General features: G+C 41.7%; 1 protein-coding gene across 3 annotated transcripts in view; it reads right to left on the reverse strand.

Moving 5' to 3' along the window:
* Window positions 1-15370: 15370 nt before the first annotated feature.
* The window catches only part of nrg2a (neuregulin 2a), a 129415-nt gene continuing 121650 nt past the window's right edge, over window positions 15371-23135 (reverse strand). For all 3 annotated transcript variants that reach the window (XM_052104319.1, XM_052104320.1, XM_052104321.1), the window contains 2 exons: window positions 22346-22570; window positions 15371-18457 (listed from right to left, as the gene is read on the reverse strand). In XM_052104319.1, coding sequence (XP_051960279.1) covers window positions 17806-18457; window positions 22346-22570 — 877 coding nt within the window. In that variant the 3' untranslated portion in view covers window positions 15371-17805. The remainder of the gene's footprint in view (window positions 18458-22345; window positions 22571-23135) is intronic.

Here is a 23135-nt window from a genome sequence, read left to right on the forward strand (position 1 = left end):
AAGTTCCTCCCGCTAGTTCGGGACAAACATGTCCTCGTGAGATCGGACAGCACCACGGTGGTGGCGCATATAATCGCCAAGGCGCGCGACGCCCCGCCACATGTCACAACTCGCCTGCCGTCTCCTCCTATGGAGCCAGCAGCGACTCAAGTCGCTGCGTGCCACTCACATCCCCGCAAGCTCAACGTCGTAGCGGACGCCGCTTATCACGACAACGCCTGCCCGGGCGGGAGTGGAGGCTTCACCCCAGTCGGTCCAGCTGATTTGGGAACGGTTTGGCAAGGCCCAGGTAGACCTGTTCGCCGCCCAGGAAACCTCCCACTGCCCGCCTGGTACGCCTCTAACAGAGGCTCCCTCGACAGACGCGCTGGCACACAGCTGGCCCTCGGGCCGCGCAAGCACGCATTTCCCCAGTGAGCCTTCTTGCACCGGTGCTGTGCAAGGTCAGGGAGGACGAGGAGCAAGTCACGCTGGTGGCCCCCTACTGGCCCACTCGGACTTGGTTCTCGGAACTCAGGCTCCTCGCGACAGCTCCTCCCTGGCGAATTCCCCTGAGAAAGGACCTCCTCTCTCAGGGACGGGCACGCTCTGGCACCCGCACCCAGACCTCTGGAACCTCCACGCCTGGTCCCTGGACGGACGCTGAAGAGCTAGCCGGCTTACCGGGCGACCGCTAGAATACCATCAACCAAGCCAGAGCCCCTCTACCAGGCACCTTTACGCTCTAAAGTGGCGCTTTGTTCGCAGATTGGTGTTCTTCCCGAGCCGAAGACCCGCAGAGATGCGCGATTAGGTCAGTGCTTCTGTTCCTACAGGAGAGGCTGGACAGGAGGCTGTCCCCGCCCACCCTCAAGGTGTATGTTGCCGCTATCGCCACCACCACGATCCTGTAGACGGCAAGTCTTTGGGTAAGCACCCACCTGATCCTCAGGTTCCTGAGAGGCGCTCGGAGGTTGAATCCCTCCCTGCCAGGCCTAGTTCCCTCCTGGGATCTCTCGGTAGTCTTGGCAGGACTCCAGAGACCTCCCTTCGAGCCGCTCGAATCAGTTGGACTCAGGGCCCTCTCTTAAGACGGCCCTGCTGATCGCGCCGCCTCCATCAAGAGGGTCGGGACCTGCAAGCCGCTCTCTGTCAGCTACACTTGCCTGGAGTTCGGTCCGCAGATACGCCTGTGATCCTAAGACCGCGACCGGCTATGTGCCCAAGGTTCCTACCACACCATTCCGAGATCAGGTAGTGAACCTGCAAGCTGCCCCGGAGGAGGCAGACCCAGCCCTTTCGCTGTTGTGTCCAGTGCGCCCCACGATTTACCTGGACCGCACACAGAGCACCAGACGCTCTGAGCAGCTCTTTGTCTGCTTTGGGGACGGCAGAAAGGGAATGCCGTCTCCAAACAGAGGCTCGCCCACTGGGTTGTCGACGCCATCACACTGGCTTATCACACCCAGGTCGCGCTCCCTACCCTTACGGGTCCGAGCTCACTCAACAAGGGGTGTTAGCGCCCTCGTGGGCACTGGCCAAGGGCACCTCCCTAGCAGACATCTGTAGAGCCGCTGGTTGGGCAACACCCAACACCTTCACGAGGTTTTACAACCTCCGCTGAGTCGGTTAGCGCCTCGTGTTTTGTCAGGTCCGAGCCCGTGAGAACTCGGGTAACACGTAGACCGACCGCCGGGTGGATCGCTATGCCTCAGCCCTTTTCCTGACGTCAAGGTAAAGTAGTGCGCCTTCTTCCCAGGGCGCTCCCACTCGAAGTCGGGCCCCTGGTCGATTCCTCCCCAGCCCTCCGGGTCCGCGGTTCAGCTGGAGGAACTCGCCGACCCAGCCACTGCGGGTACCCTGATGGCTACCCTGTACTGGTATAGGTGCTCCACAGGTAAAGAGGCCTCCTGCTCGACTCCCCTGTGTGTAATTCCACCTGTTCTGTCCCCTTACGAAGCGACTCCCGTGTCTCCCTTAGGCAGTTACAGCTGCCTCGGTCGCCGTGCTGTAGCAACTCCCCCTTCGAGGCTGGATCTACCACCGCACCATACTTTCCACACGCAGCCCTAAGATGGCCGCGGTGACGTGTCTACCACTTTTCCTCCCCAAGAAAAAGGGCAGGTGTGGTCTCCGAGGGTCTGGTAAGACCCCTTCCCTATATGCGTGTAAGGGCCCCGGCCGTGATTGCTCTATGCGAGAAACATAGAGAGAAAAGAGGCCCAGCCAGGCTGGCCCGCTCCCATGTTGGCAACATCGCCTTGTTCCCTCCCAGGGTAACTAGAAGGACTCTGATGTTCTTATGGGGCATTGGGGAAGGGTACGTGCAGCCAGGTACAGACGATGCGCGGCACTGGATGAATCCCTGCCCGCCTCTGTATCGGGCAGTTCACGCACACGGTTCAGCACATGGCAAGATTGAATGGGTCTCCTAGTGTCGCCTCTGACACAACGCGGAGAGAGCGACAGAAGGGGAACGCTTGGTTACGTATGTAACCTCCGCTCCTCGAGGGAGGGAACGACACGCTGTGTCTTTCCTCCGCCATGTCACTGAACCGAGCCACTGTTGTGGCCGGACCATTCCGCTCCTCAGAAAAATCCTGACTAAACTTCCGTGATTTGCCCCGCTTTAAATACCCGTGATGTCCGGGGCGGGTATGCAAATACTGACTGCCAACTCCCATTGGCCCTTTTCAATAGGTCAGAGGTGAATATCGGCGCCAAGAGAGACCCCTAGTGTCGCTTCTCCGACACAACGTGTCGTTCCCTCCCTCGGGGAACGGAGGTTACATACGTAACCAAACGTTAAACCTTGTATTCACTTTTTAATCACAATTTTTTGTTGTACATATTGACATTTAATGTAATAAATCTGACTTTTAACACATCCTGTCTTGTTGTTTCTTCACATTATATCCAAAATTAGCTACTACAAACCATTTTTTTTTAAATAAATCAATCACCTCCAAAATGACCATTATGAATACCAATTAGTATATTAAGAACATAATTCATCCTGCCTGCTGAAATAGTGCAGTAATGCAGCTCGCATATCATTTACTTCTGGTTAACCATGCTCAGGTACTGGTTGGACAGGGGACTGTATGTTTGAATGCAGCATACACAGGTGATCCTCACTGAAACAGTCTCCATGTTCCTCACAGATATTATGGAGCACACAGCAGGTCAGCACCATCTTCTTTACCAGTTCCAGGTTGCAATCATTTCTCTATAGGAAACAGCGCCATCGTCCTTTCATCCTCCCAAAGCTCATCTCCACTACAGACCTTGCAATGCTTAACCTGTAATTGTACATCTGTTGTTGAGGGGTCAATCTGCCAGTGTCTGAACAGTGTTTCATTGGCCAGTTCTGCAGGGGGTAAGCAGGGTGTCCTATAAGGTAGTGCCCAACATCACAGCCAGCAATGTTCATGTTGTTTTGACTTAGTAGATGTCCATCACTTAACCTCTCCCACAAGTGTGACTAACTGAACACCCTTGCATCATGCACACTTCCAGGAAATAGCGTTTCCATCTATAGCGTTAACATATTGTGGTACTCTCCATCGCTGTTAAAAAAAACTAGCCATTTCGACCAATTTCCTGGCATCTGGGAACTTGATGTGTACAGGAAGAAGTACTGTACCTTATTCACTGCATTGCAAAAATCTTTAACATAGTTGAAAACTCCAAAAAGGTGACTTTTACCATACTTCTGTATTCAATTCCAGTGGCCAACTTTCATAGGGAAATGACTACCCTCTTTCTCACAGGTACACACAAACGGTAATTGGTGTCTCTTCTTTCCAGAAAATGATGGAGATGATGGCAAATGTAATCAAAAGACTCTCTGGAAATATAACAATTCTGGATAAACTGCGTCGGATTAAATCCAGGAATGATTTTATCACACCAGTGTCATGCTTTAGGATATGACCACACAACAGCCAAGCGTCTTGCCCTGTTCTGCAGAGCTAGCTGTTAAAAAATGAACAACTGAAAAATAAATGAGTTTCAATGTGATTATTGTTAGAGCGAACAACAATATCTAACTTGGCTGAACTGAGCTACCTTGGATAAGCTCATTGTAACATTAGAGGTAAAAATATACAGATGAAACTCGAAAAATTAGAATATCGTGCAAAAGTTCATTAATTTCAGTAATTCAACTTAAAAGGTGAAACTAATATATTATATAGACTCATTACAAGCCAAGTAAGATATTTCAAGCCTTTATTTGATATAATTTTGATGATTATGGCTTAAAGCTTATGAAAACCCCAAATTCAGAATCTCAGAAAATTAGAATATTACATGAAATCAATAAAAAAAGGATTTTAAATACAGAAATGTCGGCCCTCTGAAAAGTATAATCATGCATATGTACTCAGTACTTGGTTTGGGCCCCTTTTGCATTAATTACTGCCTCAATGCGGCGTGGCATGGATGCTATCAGCCTGTGGCACTGCTGAGGTGTTATGGAAGACCAAGATGCTTCAATAGCGGCCTTCAGCTCTTCTGCATTGTTTGGTCTCATGTCTCATCTTTCTCTTGGCAATGCCCCATAGATTCTCTATGGGGTTCAGGTCAAGCGAGTTTGCTGGCCAATCAAGCACAGTAATACCATGGTCACTGAACCAGGTTTTGGTACTTTTGGCAGTGTGGGCAGGTGCCAAGTCCTGCTGGAAAATGAAGTCAGCATCTCCATAAAGCTTGTCTGCTGAAGGAAGCATGAAGTGCTCTAAAATGTCCGGTAGGCGGCTGCGTTGACTCTGGACATAATAAAGCACAGTGGACTAACACCAGCCGATGACATGGCTCCCCAAACCAACACAGACTGTGGAAACTTCACACTGGACTTCAAGCATCTTGGATTGTGTGCCTCTCCATTCTTCCTCCAAACTCTGGGACCTTGGTTTCCAAATGAGATGCAAAATTTGCTCTCATCAGAAAAGAGGACTTTGGACCACTGAGCAACAGACCAGTTCTTTTTTCTTTAGCCCAGGTAAGGCGTTTGACATTTGAAGCCCATGTCCAGGACCCGTCTGTGTGTGGTGGCTCTTGATGCAGTAACTCCAGCCTCAGTCCACTCCTTGTGAAGCTCCCCACACATTTGAATGGCCTTTTCCTGACAATCCTCTCCAGGCTACGGTCATCCCTGCTGCTTGTGCACCTTTTTCTTCCACACTTTTCCCTTCCACTTAACTTTCTATTAATGTGCTTTGATACAGCACTTTGAGAACATCCAACTTCTTTTGCAATTACCTTTTGAGGCTTTCCCTCCTTGTGGAGGTGTCAATGATGGTTTTCTGCACAACTGTCAGGTCAGCAGTCTTCCCCATGATTGTGAATTCAACTGAACCAGACTGAGAGACCATTTAAAGGCTCAGGAACCCTTTGCAGGTGTTTAGCTGATTAGAGTGTGACACTTTGAGCCTACAGTACTGAACCTTTTCACAATATTCTAATTTTCTGAGATTCTGAATTTGGGGTTTTCATAAGCTGTAAGCCATAATCATCAAAATTATATCAACTAAAGGCTTGAAATATCTTACTTGGCTTGTAATGAGTCTATATAATATATTAGTTTCACCTTTTAAGTTGAATTACTGAAATTAATGAACTTTTGCACGATATTCTAATTTTTCGAGTTTCACCTGTATAAAATATTTTATTTTATTTACTATACTTTGTATACTCACTCTTCTCCATGCCGTTATTGTTCCTTGCGAGAAGCTGCACTAACTCCTTGTAGATGACGAGCCAAACAATCGAAAGTGTGGTAAGTTTGTAAAACTAAATCAAACATTTAATATTTTCTGCGTACAGTGCCATGTTTATGTCTTTTGTGTAACTTCTGCATTGTTGATGACGTAGCGGGTTCAGCTTGCTTGTCAGTGGAAACGTGAGCTGGTTCTGAGCAAGTGCCACCCTCTGGCCGAGCACTAGCACCAGCTCCAGCTCCTCCACCAGCCCCGGTGGAAAAGCGATAAGAGTGACTGGGCCAGCCCAGTGGTCCTGGTTCCTAAGAGCGATGTCTCGGTCTGGTTCTATGTGGATTTTAGAAAAGTCAATGTGTACCCGTTGCCTTTGATTCATAAACTGCTCGATCGGTTAGGCTTGCTTTTATTCGACACTGGATTTGACAAAGGGATATTGGCAGATCCCCTTAACTTCCCATACCAATTAGTGATGCTTTCGTTAGGTTTGTTCGGGGGCCAGGCTACATTTCAGTGGCCCATGGACAGAATCCTCAGACCTCACACTGCTTACCTAGATGATATAATTATTTTCAGTAATGATTAGCAGTGGCACCTGTGGCAGGGAGGGCTCCCCGGCCTGAGTCGGTCGACAGGGGTATGTGGAGGTGGGAGTGTGGGTGTGGTCGAGCCGAATGGAGAATGAGACTGGGAGATGAGAGCGTTAAGGAGTTACACCTGTAGGCAATTTTACTAACAGCTGTTCTGTGTTGTAGTTAGAGGCGACAGAGAGATAAAAGGGAGCTGAGAGCCACAGAGGGGAGAGTGACACGTGCCATTCTGTGTGTGTGTGTGTGTTTTGTAAGCACTGAAAAGTGTAGAAAAAATATTTAATAAATCACCTGTATATGCAAACTTCATCTGGCTCACCGCTTCCTCATTAAGGGATAAACCAGGAACTTGTTTCAATATTGTTTTATAGTTGCTTTACAGAGAACATTGAACTTTTGTTTCGGTTTTAATAACACACAGATTGTTTATGCTTAACCGGAAGTTCTGCCCGCTTCGCCCGCAAGGCATCCTGGGACTCAGGAATATTGTAGATTGGAATTGGCGATTTCTGCCCGAAATTACCATTTTTGTGTGCAATGTTCATCAGACGGTCAGTGAATGCACTGTGAGCGTCTAATGCTGAGACATAGATCCTGGCAGAAGAAACGACTTGTACAACACGGTAAAACTTGTCTTTCATGCACAAGCTTCTTTGTTCTTTTTCGTGTGCAGTCTTTATAGGCTACATCCTTTGTGTCATGATGAAGAGCAGCACAGGCAATTAAACATGTAGGGTTAATAATCGTTCGCTCACATATTTTCGTACACTAATGGCCATTGAAGCCTGGGTATTTTGCTTGGAAAAATACATCATCCTGTCATGTTTTTCTTGCCTTTCAATCTGAGAGTGTGAATATGACAGTTTTGTGGAGAGAATGTATGGTGTGTAATTAGCATGCACCGCTTGAACTTGGTGGGAACACAGCGCTTTTCAAAATCCTAGATGTTTCCAGCTGTCAGAGCTGAGACTTGAGCTCATGGCCACACCTGGTTCTTAGAATCTGATGGTCTAAGAGGGTCCTTGACTCAGTCTGTGTTGAACATTTAATCACCGGAGACTCCTGAGAGAACATACGGATTTGATGTCAGCCCAAAAGAGTGTACAAGCAAATGGAGGAAATGTCTTAGTTGAGTGATGAGCTGAGACATATTGGGGATGTGTGTGGACTTTGTATTAAATTTTGTGAGAGATGCCTGGCTGTTCATGTGCATTGAGGTGTGTCTTGTCGGAATTATTGTAAGCTTGTGTTTGAAAGAAATTGGCAGGTCTGGTTCACAGATTATGCTGACCTGAGGCTGGTTTGGAGGCATCATGTCTCTGCCTGTTGCAACATTGACAGCCTTTTATATATAAAAAACTGTTTTTATTTAGATTCCTTGTCAGGTGGTAGCGTATTTATTTTTGTGTTGGGTATTTCCTCATTTAATCAATGTGGCTGTTATCTTCATCTCTTTTTCCAAGTCAAGTCACGCTAACTTCTGTTTCCATTACTGGACCAATAGCATCACAATGTCAGGTTGTGAAAGACTTAGCCTGGTTTAACTCATGGAAATATTTACACACCTACATGGTAGCTGTGGAGAAAACATTACTAATAATTTATATCAGTGTGTATCTGTAGACACATTTATCTAACTAGCAAATTCATCATGAATAGTTAATATGTAAATGTAAATGTAGCCTTTACTTTAGCTTGTTAAAGCCTTAAGCAGACAAGTTGTGATTAAATTGTTTAGATTAAGTTGTTTAATTTAATTTCAAGTAGGCCTACATTTTGATTTAAAATCAAACCATTACATCTATTCTGTCAAATCACAGTGAAAAAGGTGTGTTGATTCAGTTCATTCTCATTATAAAGTCATTAATGAAATCTAAGCACATTCCAAGACTCTAGATAACCGGTTGAAAGGAGGAAAATGTAAAAATGTATTAACTTTCTCAACCGTTTTGGTGGCGTAATGAGATCATTCTTTGGATAACAGATGCTTGGCAATCAGTAGAACGGAGAAAAAACATTTCTTTAAGGGAACAGACAATGATGCCAAATTGGGAATGATGCCAAATTTCCATTTGGGAAAACATCAGAACATTGTCAAGGTGAAACTTTGAAACCCAAATGCCTTTCATATCAGTTATCATCTGATCAGACATTGTATGAAGTCTCATAAAACTATCCCTTGTAGTGGAGGAACCATATCTCTGCATTAAAGTCTAAGGCAGTCTGTTCATCACCATGATTTATACCACATTCCTGACACAGGGGACTACAGAATAGAGCTTATGCCAACAACAGTCAGTTTCAAAGATTCACTATCCATACAGGTAATGAATAAGGCGGTAAAACCATTTTTCCAGGGTTATAGCTTCCATGACTGAGAAAAGACAGATATGTATAAAATTGAATCACTGGCTTTGGCCCCAAAAACACCACATGCATTGTTTTTCTTAGTCAAAGGACATTTTCAAACATTCACCTACAGTACCAAACCCAAAACAGAGCTTTCAACTGTGCAAGGAAGTTCAACAAAAATGCTCAGGAACTATGGATGTCAGGTGCCAAATTCACTTGAATTACTGAAGAGAAACATTTCACACTAAACTCCCATGCAAGTCTATCTATCACTTATGCTGGCTTCATATGCTATCGAAATTATAGTAAATACCACTAGTACAGTAAATACCTCATGCACATGAATGACCCCTCAAGTCGTAGTTACAACAGGGAAACTCTTTATAAGATTATTTTGACTCCTGCGTTTCCGAGATGGGAGGAGTCATAAACTTTCAAAATGGTAGAGGAGTGTACAGTTTCTGTAGTGCTTTTTTAGTGATTTTATTCATTTTTCAAAATACAGTAATTTAGGTCATATTAATTTATGTACAGCAGCAAAATTTTATGCATATTGTAAATTTTTATTTTGTGACAATAGATTGTCTTTGACCAAAATTCCATTATCATCAGCAAGCTAAATTAGTAATATTTATTATAGTGTCAAAATAAAAGTTCCTCAAGAAATATGTATGAACGAACCTGCTGTCATTCATGTTTCCTGTTCTTTCCAACAACAAATCACTTGTACAGTCCAGAAGTGGGAAGTAGGATAATTATGATAATAAATGAAGGTAGAATTAACATTTTGTTGATACATACCAAATACTGTGTCCATTGAGATATGAGCTTTTTAATTTGGTTAGATTCAGGTAAGAAAAACTAGAGGTATCTGAAGGTGAGGCAAAAGGATGTAAAGTTACATTACAGTTATTGCTTCCCCGGTAATTTCACATCTGATTTATCAGCTACAACAATCTAAGTACATACGCATTGTGCAACTGCAAAGAAGGAGAATTCACACTACATGCCTTAAAAAACTTAGCTACAGTTTAGGCAATCAAGTACTACATATCAGCTTTTTAATTGTTAAGTAAGGATTCCTGAGAATTGTACATCATCTGAATGTAAAAAATAAGGTAGACTAATTTAGACTTTCAGCAAGACTAATGCCTTGTCCACACACCACACGAATACATTTTCATTTGAAACTGCATCTTTTTCTCTCCGTTTTGGCCTTTTGTCCACATTGAGACTGGATTTTGTCCGCGAAAACTGAGCTTTTTGAAAATGCACTCCAAAGTCGATACATTTGAAAATGCCGTTTTCACGTTGTAGTATGGTCTGTGAAAATGGATAGATCTGAAAATTATGATTTTCCAAAACAATCAAGATGGCAGAACGTGAGGACAATACCGTACATGCAACGGGAATTTTCCGCATGTGCAGTAACATGATTTAAGCATTTTAAAACATTTCAGTGTGAATGAGCAACTTTTGGAAAATGCTTAATAATGGCAGTAGAGAGCATTTAAAAAATTCAAACAAAGTTTTCAAATGCATCCGGATTAATATAGACGTAGCCTAAGGGGCTGAACGCATTTTGAATCCTAGACAGACGTTTTTGAATGTTGCGCGGGGTGACATTGTTTTTTTTTTTTTTACAGCGTCTCACATAAGAGCACCACTTATTTTTTTAGAGCCATGTCAGGTACAAAAGAACGTAACATTTTTAACGTGTCTCATGATGTCTGTATCTGAAAGGTGATTGGCTCTTTTACCTGTAAGGAAGGACTTCCTGTACATCTGCCAAATTGCACATTCCAATTTCCCCATTCATTTTAATACAAGTTCTCCTTTTCAGGCTAAATGGTCTTGGCAATGTCTAGCTTTGTTTTTTTTTTTTCTTAGATGAGCAGAACCTAACATTTGTAAGATATACAATACTGGAAATACACTTGTGCCTGTAACTAGAACAAAATCTCTACCCACGTATTTCCACACTTATGTGATGGTCAAAGACCGGCTTGGGGAGTAACGACATACATGTAATGGGACTGCATATATATATATATATAACTATATTCTCCTACAGTTACATTAAACTTTATCCTTTATCCCTCTGAGGCTTGATTAGCCTGATCAGGGGCCGGGTGTGCAGCACCATGACCCGGCCCCGCCCTCTGCCCTATTACACTGCATATGATATTTAAGTTTTTCAGAGAATGTATTTTTAACATGTGTAATTTATCTCATGCCTCCTACACACTACACGACTTTCAAAGATGTCAGATTGTGGTATTGTTCATATTACACAACTGTCTGTCTTGTCATGGAAGTCGTGGCGTTTTCAAATTACACGAGGAATCTGTGACAGGGGTGAACACATTACAAAACATTTCACTATTGACGAATCCCGATGACTCTGCCTGGACTCCAAATTACGTTTCACAACAGAGTACACGCGACAAGTGATACGAGATCCGAAAACAAATACATGATCATATGTAATGCATTTCAGAATATGATATGAATGCTTTTAATCATATATTTTATTGGTTACAATATGAAAAAGTACCTCCTACTTAAAAATCTACCTATTTGATTACCTGACTGTCCAAGAAAATTGGCAATTTCTCTTCAACACTTCTCTTTCTCCACCTGGTTGTGGAACAGTTCAGAGGAAACTTCAAATATGCACTGGTGCTCCTGCCAATGTTCCACAAATTTTTCCTCCATTTCTTTGGTCCAATGAGACTTTCTTGATACTGTAGCCATGCTAGTTGAAGTTCTGTTGCAGTTACATCAGGACTCCTCCCACTGAAACTTCCCGTGCCCAGTTTCTTGCTCTCTCATTGGCTGTAGGTCAACGCTGCAGTTGTATTCAGTCAAAACATATTTCACATTGTGCGATTTGGCATCGACAGGTCCAGATATTTAACATGCTAGATATCTCGGTGACATCGGCGACACGTCGGCGGTTCTCTGAAATTGCATATTTGAAAATTCACACATTGCGTTCGCCGCTCACGAGAGTGAGCTCTGATTTGCTTACAACTTCAGGCTTTTGTCGGCAATCTCCACCAATCTGTCGGCGAGCATTAAAATCGTGTAGTGTAAACTCGGCATTACTGTACTGGCAGAGTTTTTATCGTCAAAACAAGTGAAAAAATCTACCAGTGCTAAAGAAGTAATCCAAATTATTAATAATACATTACTGACCTTGAGTAATCTATCGGAATATGTTACAAATTATATTTAACAGCATGTATTCTGTAATCTGTAGTGGAATACATTTCAAGAGTAACCCTCACAACCCTGGTTAGAGATAACATATTCAGACAGTTTTTACAGCCTTTTCTGTGTAGAATCAGGCAAAATAATGACCTCTTTAAAAGTTGTAAGCATGAAACTTAAAGCAAGTAGGATATAGTCCATCCACCATTAAATTTCCATGGACTGGTTTGTTCGAGTTTACTTGGCAGCTAAACAACAGTATCGTGAGGCATATGTTTAATGTTAAGGCATGTCAGAATTGACCAGAGAGCAGAGAAACACATAAAAACTGAGCTGATCAGGGTCATGAGGGGGAAAGGAAAGTGTTGGCAATGATGGGCCCCAGATAAATGTCTTGGAAATGTCTCACAAGACACAAGGAACAGCTGGAGGTAAGAGTTGAGAGAAACAGACCTTGTTCTTTTCACACACACAAGCAGGGGTGTAAAGTAATTGAGTAAAAATATTTTAACTTGAGTGCAATTTAAACCGAATACTTGTACTTTTACTTAACTACATTTCCATAAAGTTTTTTTTCGTTTATCTCCTTCCAATTTTGTTTAAACTTGAAAAGTACTCATTACATTTTTGCAAATCGTTTTCTTTCATCTGGACTGAAGCCACTCTTTTACTGCATCCGACAAACAACAGATGACAGACCAGAGGTCAGCTATTTTAAATGCTGCGTTGCACAGAGGCTGTGTGGAGTTCCAACCATCTGCAGTCAGAATTTCAGATCTAATTTGAGCTTCGTATAAATTGAAATATTTGTGTGACATTCGGTACATGTGTTGACTCGCGTGCTCTTCAGGACTTGTACCCGGTCCTTTATATCGCTTATGCAACACTCTATCAGTTGAGATAATGTGCAATTTGATCACACTTAAACAAGCTTGTAAATGAGTTGGTTATGTAATGCAAGTTTTATGAGTCATGCAAAATGGTTAAGGTGTTTATATGTCATAGGATAGCATTGCGTAAGGAACAGAAAGAAAAGTGTTTATGAACTGAGAATCTGCAATTTTACTCGTTATTTGAGTGAATGGGGATTAAAGTCATTATTGTTTTAGCGCCGCTAGTGTTTATTCCACCAGGAAATAGAAGTGTTACATACAGTACAACAGGACACATAAAAAATCGTTTTGCAAAAGGTTTGTTACTGTAAGATGACTCTATGACCAGATTGTGAATGCCACCAGGGGGGAAATGATATTCGCTGGAGACAGTAAAATGTCAAAATAACAAACCAATTAAATTTACCTCTAAATCATCCTCTCTCACACAATCTTCTCTCTTGATTTCATTCTAGCTAGGAACATTTTAAGTTACATTTTACTTAATATTATAATACATATTACTTAAGTACAGTTTAATGTGGATACTTTCACTCAAGTATGTTTTTGGCTAGATTTCCATTTCTATTTCTAGTCGTTTTACTCTAGAAGTAACCCACACCAAAATCTTTCTAGCAAGTTAGTCCACTGGCAGCCATCTTTGGAACACTCCCTGGAAGCTTTTTCCACTCATGCAGCTCCTATCTTCTTGAATGGGGAAAGACTGAAATCTCCAAAACGGTTGGTGAATATTACGATCAAAGAACACATTTCGGTAACACTGTACAATAAGTTTTCATTCATTAATGCATTAGGCATGATGAACAAACAATTAACAATATTGTCAGTAATGAACAAGGATAGAGAGAAGTCAGTGAACCCAAATGCAGTATTTAATGAAGAAGACAAATTTACAAATAACACACGGCTTGATGAACAAAGGAACTACTTAGCTCAATACTACAATAGATGAGACTAGATAATGAGTGAGGAAACACCAGGGAATATATATGGCATGGGAATTAAGGAGGAACAGCTGTGAACACTGATGGAAAATAGGTGAAACTAATGAAGATGGTGCTTGCTGGGAATTGCAGTGTGGGGAACAACTACAACATGAAGCTCCATGAAGGGGTTCAAATAAAAGTATCTGAACATGAAAGAAAGGTGAGACGAAAGGATGTGACAAATATATTGTTTACAGCATCTATTATGTTTCATTAATGTTAATGAATAAAAATAAAATTGTTCATTGTTAATTCATGTTAGTTCATAGAGCATTAACTAATGTAAACAAACACAACTTTAGATTTTTTAAAATGTATTAGTATATGTTGAAATTAACATTAACTACTATTAATAAATGCTGTAAAAGTATTGATTATTGTTTGTTCATGTTCACTATAATGTTCTTAACTGATGATAATACATGGAACCTTATTGTAAAGTGTTACCCATATTTCAAATCAGCAGAAAAATTGGACAACACTGGTATCATAAACTGTGCTTCTTTACCACACATTATGAAAATAAACACAGCTGGGAAGCTTGTATAGCTCGAGTTGATTGGCAGGTGATGTTTGCATCTAAAAGGTGATTGGCTCTTTTACCTGTAAGACAGACTTACTTTCTACATCTGTTGATCGTTGGACTTTCCAATTGATTTCCATTCATTGTAACAGAAGTGGCCCATCTCTGCTATACTCTCTGCATATACTCACCAGCCATCATGAGCTAGCATAATGTGTGCATTATCTCCCAACACAGCACCAAACACTAAAACAAAACTCTTCTCAAAAATTCTTACAACCTTTCACCATTACCACAAAGTAAATATGGATGCACACCTTTATAATGGGGTGTATCAAATCATAATACTTTGTACTGTACAAGTGTGTATGGTCTATTTCAGTGGGTTTCAACTGTTAGGAAAGGACCAAAAATGTGTTGCAGGCTGTTCTAATAGGGTCAGTGGACAGTGGACAAAAAACAATGCTAAATACAAAAAAATAAAATGCAACTTACTCTATTTTTGTGCATAGTTACGTATTTTGACAGTATAAAACAGTATTTTGCTACAAATTCAGGTGTCCCTTTGTAGAAGCTAGCCAGAAGAAGGCCGATGGCTACATGGACAGGTTGCGTGACATGCCCTCATCCTTGAAAACCAGGAAGGTAAAACAAAATACAACCCAGACTACATTAAAATCAGGTTTACTTGCAGTATAAACAGGTTATACTGCAAGTGAACTTGCAGGATAAACATAGTTTGTGCCGAGTCTGCCAACCACAAGGAGTTTTGTGCGGTGGTGGGAACATAAAACCATCAGAATTAAATTTTGTGCAATAAACAATTGCGCCAGATCGCCTCTTGATGTCCAATCTGGGCCTAAAGCAAAACCAGTTGAGAACCACAGGTCCATTTGGCATCTGCTCACACAGAATGACTGTCTTCCCAGTGTTCCGGTTTCTATGCAATGGAATAGTTCACCTAGTGGCTTCATCTTTCACTCCTTTAAGGGAAAGAGATTGGGAAATATGCGACATCATAACCAAACAGATAAGACAAACAACAGGTCAGATATGGGCACGTGTCAAAATGATACCAAGAAATATTTATTTTCTTATAAGAACAGTTTTTTTTTCTTTTTCTTTTTACAGTCTATGACAGTCAAGTGGGTTTGTCTCTCTTTTTTTAAATCCTCTAGCAGTTTCCAAGAATGGACATGGTGGGGAATAAGATTCCTTTTTATTGCTGAATGTGAAAAAAAAACCACTTCCACTGACTTAAGGAAAACAATAATAATCTGCTGCTTGTACCATGCACCCATCTAACCTTGACCACAAGGACATGCAGAGGTGAGGTGTTTAGACATTGCAAGCAAGGGGGAAATCAAAACCATCAGAGGTTGAGTTATCTGGGGTGGGGTTGTGAAATCACACTTATAAAATAACTAGAGCTCTTTCTTTTTTGCATTTCTAAAACATACAAAAATCCAAAATGTGAGGGGGTAAATATCTAGTGTAGTTCTAGTCATCAACCTTCAAACAAAATATTTCTTCATTTAAAAAAGAAATTATTTTCAATTGGGTTGTCATAATACAGCACTAAACCCCTTTAAGGAATTTTCTTGTACATTGTTGGCTTTTCACCAAAATAAAACTCATTGTATCTCATTTTATGGAAGAAGTACATGAAAACATATGTAACACGTATCTGCCTAGTTCTAATCTTCCTCCTATATTTGGTGTCGATTATATATGCCTTACCGAATGGACTTCATCTGCTTTAACATGAATATTCTTTAAGCTGATGCTGACTGTGGATGCTCTTTGCATTAGGTGAATAGTTAAAAACAGCGGATTATAATATACTTCATCTCACTGATTAGGTTCTGGATGTAGGTGTGTCTCCCTCCAAACAGAGCCAGTCTGTGCAGCTGTTTGTAGTTTGGTTTGGTCTGGGCCAAGTGATTGCTTCAAAATGAAGATGAAGGCATAGCTTTGTATTATAGTTGCATATTAGAAATAATGATACACTGATTTTATAGTGTACTTTAATAATAATAATAATATTAATGATAAGCTCTATTTGGTGTCTTACTGGTTGTGAATATGAAACAGTATGAAATAGGTGAACTTAATGAAATAAATGGACCACAAATGTAAAAACAAGACAGCAAAACATACATTCTCCAGATTACACACCATCCTTATCTCAGAAATGAAATGCAGTTGAACGCAAGTAGAATATAAAGTTTGCATATTTTGGCATTTTAATGACCCCTAGTAATTCACAGCTGTGTCTTGTCATTTGAGTCTGTGTTTGTGTGAGTATTTTGCACAGAAATTCCATTTCACTCTTCCTGTCCTGGAGTACAGGGACCAAAGGGAGAACAGGCACATTCGTCAATCTCTTTTCAGTCCAGTGCGTGAGGGAGAAGCGTAGTGGAGTGAGGTCCTGAGACACTGTGAGGCCTTCCATTCATCCATACTCTCTCTCTTCCTCCCTGTCAATCTATCTCTCCACTGGCCACACAAACCGGATGGATGTGCTGATAATGAGGGTGATTAGACAGAGTGATTGGAAGGTGGGATGAGTGGGAAAGACTAAATGTTCTTTATTTCTTTGTTATCTGTCAAAAGCTATTAGCACTGACAGCCAAGTTCAACTCCACCAGCTGTTAGCCTGGCCCACGGCCCCCTAACATTTACCCTTTGGAATGAGAAAGCTCCCATGTGGCAAACCTTACCCTGTAGTAATACAATGCAAGTCAAGGCATGGCATCTGAAAGAACAAATCAGGTGCCCACATGCGTAACTCTAGACAACAGCAGCATATTTCTCAGAGCCACAGTCCCAGGCCTCTCAATCGCTCAGCCTACGCACCTTGCTGTGGTGCATGGCGGAGATACGTGTTTGGTCAGATGAAGCATTTTGACATTATCGCTCACACACGCACACATATATTTTATCACCCCCACTTTAGACAGAGAAGGAACCCCCGATTGCATTTGTCATCGATTTCCTGTTGGCAAAGCAACATGATCATAAAACATTTCTGTGGATCAAATTTATGTAAACATACACCTTATGTTCGAGTGGTTTATATTGCATGATGGCGCGGGGGTTAAAAGAGGGCAATGTCACAGTTCAAATAGGGGTTTGCTCCCAAAAGAACACAACCTGGAAAGAAAAGTAAGGAAAAAGGCCAAAAAGAGACAACAACAGAGTAAACAAGTATAAAAAATGAGGCGTCCGTATAAGAAAGGCTACAAAAAACTCCACTGGCCCTCTGGCGTCGGCATACAGCAAAAGGCACCACAATATTACTCTATTTTTTTTTTCTTAATTTGTGAAAAAATTGGCACATATTTTTTATGCTGTAAATCAAAATGTACATATAAATAGAGTTTTCCCTATAAAAAAGTCTTTGCTGTTAACTAGTAGACAACTTTTGCTAAAATGAAAATAAATATTTCATTTGTTTAGAATATCTGTCAGTTATATAAAATAAAAATATTTCTTATAGGTGCAGGTCTATAGTAGATTGACTGTGTATAGATGTCGGTCTCTCTAGTGGGGTGCATTGTCCAGTTTGGGCCGTGAGTGTGTCAGTCTGGTCTGTGTGCTGGCACGAGGCCCATGCCGCCCACTCTGGGCGTGAGAAGTCCGTGTGTCAGGTACGGGCCTGTAGAGGGTGGAGGGCTCAGCGGCGTTCATGTTCTGCATACTTAGGAAGGGTGTGTTCTCACCTTCCTCCACTTCTGAGTCACTGTCTGACAGGCAACTGCGCGAGCCCAAGTCCCGGGACAGCTGGTAGCCACACGGCGCCACGTGGCCATTGAGTCTGGACCTATGCCAGCGCTGACTGCTTCTCTTTGGTTGCTCCAAGGAGGACAGGTTCTCCTGGGTGCTCTCGTATGGCTCCTCCTGAGCCAGCCGGAAGGGGCTGGAGGGCAGGCTGCCCGTGCTGTCTTGCAGGTAGCTGGCGCGCTGCTGTTGCCGGTAGGGCTCGTGGCCCCGGGCCTCATGGAGGGGCACCTGGTAGCGGCGCATCAGCGGATGGTCCTCCACTGGTGGGTATGGAGCGTGTGCAGCAGGAGGCAAGGACATGGCATGGCTGGTGTTGGGAGACGTGATCTGGAAGGTAGGCACCTGCGGGGGCAGTGAGTAATGGAAGTCCACGGGAGACAGGCGTGCCGGTGTGGTCAGGGCGGACACATACCTGTGGTGAGAGAAAGAGAGGGAGAGAGAGAAAGGAAGGGGAGCGAGCAAGAGTAGGAGAGAAGGTTTTGCAAAACAAATGCATATGAGTCAAATGTTTTCAGGTACAAACAAAGGGAAGAGAGTCACCACCAAAATGAAGACACTTTAAAAACAGATGCCATAATGTGGAATTCTAGATTGGTGTTGTAAGTGCTTTAATCAGTGGTATTAGGGAAAACAAACAAAAACTGAATTTAAAAAATTTCTAATAGAAGTAATTCAAACTTGCACATCTTTTCTGTGAAATTTTGGTTGGTCAAGACTGCAGTTATGAATATTTTTATATATATATTTTTGTTGGCAGGCCCGATCTTTAATTTAGTTAAAACACATTAATGAATACATTGTGTTACCTTAAATAAATGATAACATTTTAAACCTTCACGAATGGCCTTCATTAAAGATAAAAATGCCAGTGGACATCCCATACAGCGTTTAACATATTTAAATGATATCAGTTAATACATGAACTTTGGCAGCCCTATAATTTAAAAACTTAATATAAAATAAAAGCTAAATATACAGAAATATTTAACTGAAACTACATAAGTCTGAACTAAACCTAAGCTAAACTAAAATAACAGTAACTGAGTGAAAACTAATGAAAATAAACTACATTAAAAAAATTAAAATAGAAATAAAAACTCCTTTAAAAATTCTAGACTAATAATCTTGGCTCTAATGCTGTGGCTCTTTTACAGTGCTTTTGTCTTATGACGTTGCAGGATTGTGTGAATTTACCCCCATCTTGCTATGGCACTAGGAAAATTATAGTATGCACATTAAGACACGGCAGCTGAAAGCTCAGTAGCAAATGAGAGCAAAAGTGTGTGTTACAGAAACAAATGGGGGCCACGTCAAACCTCTCAGACTATGTTTGGCATTGTAACTGCTGCACACACACAACCAGATGAATGACTACGCTTGACTTCCGTTAGAATGCATCATAATATACTTAATCAAGTACATTTTCCTTGATGCCTTTGAAAGAAATAATTCTCTTATCCATGCTTGCTCTGGCATGTGCTGTGTGAGTTAAAGTGAATGTGCACTAGGAGGGAAGGCCAAACTGAAGAAGATTAATTAAAGAGATAGTTCTTCTAAAAATTAAAATTCTTTCATCATTTACTTACCCTCATGTTGTTATAAACCCCTATATAACTTTCTTTGGTCCATGGAACACAATAGGAGGTGTTAGGCAGTATGTTAGTGACTGAAGCTGTCCTCCTGCCTAACATCTCCTTTTGTGTACCAAGGGAGAAAGAAAGGCACATTGGTTTGGAACAACATAAGGGTGAGTAAATGATGACAGATTTTTCATTTTTGGGTGAACTATTCCTTTAACACTGGCCAGTCTATCACAGATTTGCAGAGCCTGAGGCAGATAGCTCAGTCGGCTGCAGAGGTGGAAAGAAGGCAGAGAGGAAAGATGGAACGAGACAGAAAGAGTGCACAGCAGAGCACGAGAGACCTGTTTCACCCCTGAGATGATGTGTTGTTCGCTCTTGTTGACTTAATGAACCCCTCACGGTATAAATCCTCCTGTTTTGGACCTTGCATGGCAGTGTGGGCGTGTTGCAGGCGAGAGATACAGTAACTGTAAATACAGCTGGCCGTGGGCTAGTTCCACTCTGCCTTCATACAAATACTGTGTATTTGGAGCAGCAAAGCTCTGCTTGACCCCGACTTCCTCTTTGACACTCGCTCAGTTGAGCCAGAGCATCTGGACGATCTGCCCGATTAGTTTAAGGCCCCCTTTACAATAACATGCGTTGTCGGTGATCTTATCACAATATGAGATCACTTGTAGGGCTGGGCGATATGGCTTTAGAATTTTTTCTTTTTCTTTTATCCCCTTTTTTCCCAATTTGGAATGCCCAATTTGGAATGCCCAATTTCCACTACTTAGAAGGTCCTCGTGGTGGCGCAGTTACTCATCTCAATCCGGGTGGTGGAGGACAAGTCTCAGTTGCCTCCGCTTCTGAGACTGCCAATCCACGCATCATATCATGTGGCTCGTTGTGCATAACACCACAGAGACTCCGCATCTGGAGGCTCATACTACTATCCGCAATCCACGCACAACTTACCAAGCGCCGAATTGAGAGCGAGAACCACTAATCGCAACCACAAGGAGGTTACCTCATGTGACTCTACCCTCCCTAGCAACCGGGCCAATTATGGTTGCTTATTAGATCTGGCTGGAGTCATCCAGCACACCCTGGATTCAAACTCGCGACTTCAGGGGTGGTAGTCAGCGTTAATACTCGCTGAGCTACCCAGGCCCCTCAGAATTTATATCTTGATATTTTTCAGCAAATTGGTGATATTCGGTATATATCTTGATAATTATGTTTTTGCTCTGAAATAGCATAAAAGTGTTTTTGTTTTTTTTAGTCAGAGGAACCATCATTTAATCTAAACAGCCATTGTAGCCATGTATAATTAATATTTCAAAGGCATTAAATAAAAATCTATTAAACAATTAATGCATGTTTTCCACGGTTTTTCAATAAATATACACAAGCGAGAGTAAATGTAATCATTTTCATTGATTAACACATTTCTACTTATATTTAACATACAATCATATATGGAAGCTTAATAAAAAATCTTATTTACCTTCATATATTTTTACAAAATATTTTTCTTTGGGAATGAACAAGATGTGCAAAAACTACATCACTTATTTTTTGTAAAACAGATGAACATTGCATCATGCTAAATTATTACTGTGGAACCCAGTCAAGTTTATTATTATAATATAATACTGGATTATTATTATGTTCAGCATGTCAAAGAAACATCTATATATTTCTGTCCTATTTACTTATACTTCATAAGTATTTACTTTATTTTGACACTGCATGCAGTTGTGTAAATTTCACCTTCACCAGGAGCTTTTATTATAAAACAGAAAAGGGACATGTTTGTTTGACAGTTATGAGTTTCATATCTTGTGAACCGCTGTCAAACTCTCCTTTACTGTTCCGTGTTTGTAGATTTATATTATAACTTAATAGCGGTCACTAATGTTTTGGAATTGCGTGAATGCTTGAACCAGCAGTACTTCACAATGCAGGTGTACTGCGCTAAAAACACGAGACCTCGTCGGCCTCATGCTTGCACACAAATCACAGTGTCGCCGTTTCATTCTGAAGCGCACACAGACCATGTTTATCTGCCTTTAATTGCAGCCTTTGGCAGTAAAATGATCACATATGATCATATCTCCATTTTGATGTTATTTTGATTAATTATACAGCCCTGAAGGATCGTGAAATTAGTCTAATAATCCACTCTATGAAACTTAATGGGCAAATAAAACGCTCATTAAAATCATCACGATATTGTTGAATTTTATATCGTGATTATATTGTGGGTATTCAATGTATCACTCAGCTCTAATCACTTGCGCACATTTAAGGGACGGTTTACTTGGAAGGCAAAGGGAGATGATAGGCAGTATATTATTCTCAGTCAAACTTCACTTTTATTGCATCTTTTTTCCATTTAATTAAAGTGAATGGTGACTGAGACTGTGAGTCCCTAAAATTGTGGCTAACAACTTCTTTTGTGCTCCACAGAAGAAAGTCATAAGGGTTTTGGGTAAGTAAATTACAGGATCATAATATTTTTGTGAACTATCCTTTAATGCCAGGTGTAAAGGGATCCGAAGTGTTATATTCTTCATGTACTTTGCGTATTGGCTATTGAATCTTTCACGCCACCCATGCCAGTCTCCAGGGGTTATGGAGACTACGCACTGGAACGCAGAGAAGTCTTAATGCACACACTAAAATAGTTTGTAGTGCCATGGCTTGAGAGAGGGGGCGCTGTTTTTCACCTGTCGCTATGCGGAGAGTCCCCAAGCGAGTCGAACGAGTCGCCATACTGCAGGGCTGGCCGGTGGGGCTCAGTAAAGTCACAGTGTGCGGCACGCCTGGCCCGCGCCTCCATGCACGCAGGACTGCTGCATTTACTGGTCCCCACTGAGGACGACATCATGCCAGAAGGACAGTCGGAGAGGACGCTGTCTGTTCGCTCCAGACTCCACGTTCTCCCCTCGTGTCTGAGAAAGACAGAGAAAAAGAAAAGATACGGAAAAAAGCGGTACAGAAGAAGCGCATGATATGCTTAACCCATATGTGTGTTTGCAAGAATGGGTTTGAGGGAAAAGTGTGAAGTCCTGTGAGTGATCACGATGTATCACTGAGTTTCTCTTTACTTTAAAAGGGACGAAAATTGGACACCAGATTCAGATTCCATGTCAAGGTGAGTGGAAGGGGAAAGAATGCTGAATGAGATGAAAACAGCCATATGACTATGGTAGGGGCAACTGGAACACGACACTTGCTCTTGATGATCTTGCTGAGACATTATAATTGAAATGTTGGCTGAGACTTTACTTTTTACTTTAGAGAATAAAACTCAAAATGTTATTCTGGGGTCAAAGTGACTCAAAATGATGGAGCAGGTCACATTTGGACCCCACAATGTAGGCAAAACATGACCCCCACACACTAACCCTAACCCACACAAAAAAATCTAACACTAAAATACACTTTTTGCACTTTTTAGGATAAAAAAAAAACAAACCAAAAAACAAAATCATTATTTACTTTAATTATGAATCC

Source organism: Xyrauchen texanus, chromosome 34, assembly GCF_025860055.1.
Source record: "Xyrauchen texanus isolate HMW12.3.18 chromosome 34, RBS_HiC_50CHRs, whole genome shotgun sequence".
In the NCBI taxonomy this organism is placed as follows: Eukaryota; Metazoa; Chordata; class Actinopteri; order Cypriniformes; family Catostomidae; genus Xyrauchen; species Xyrauchen texanus.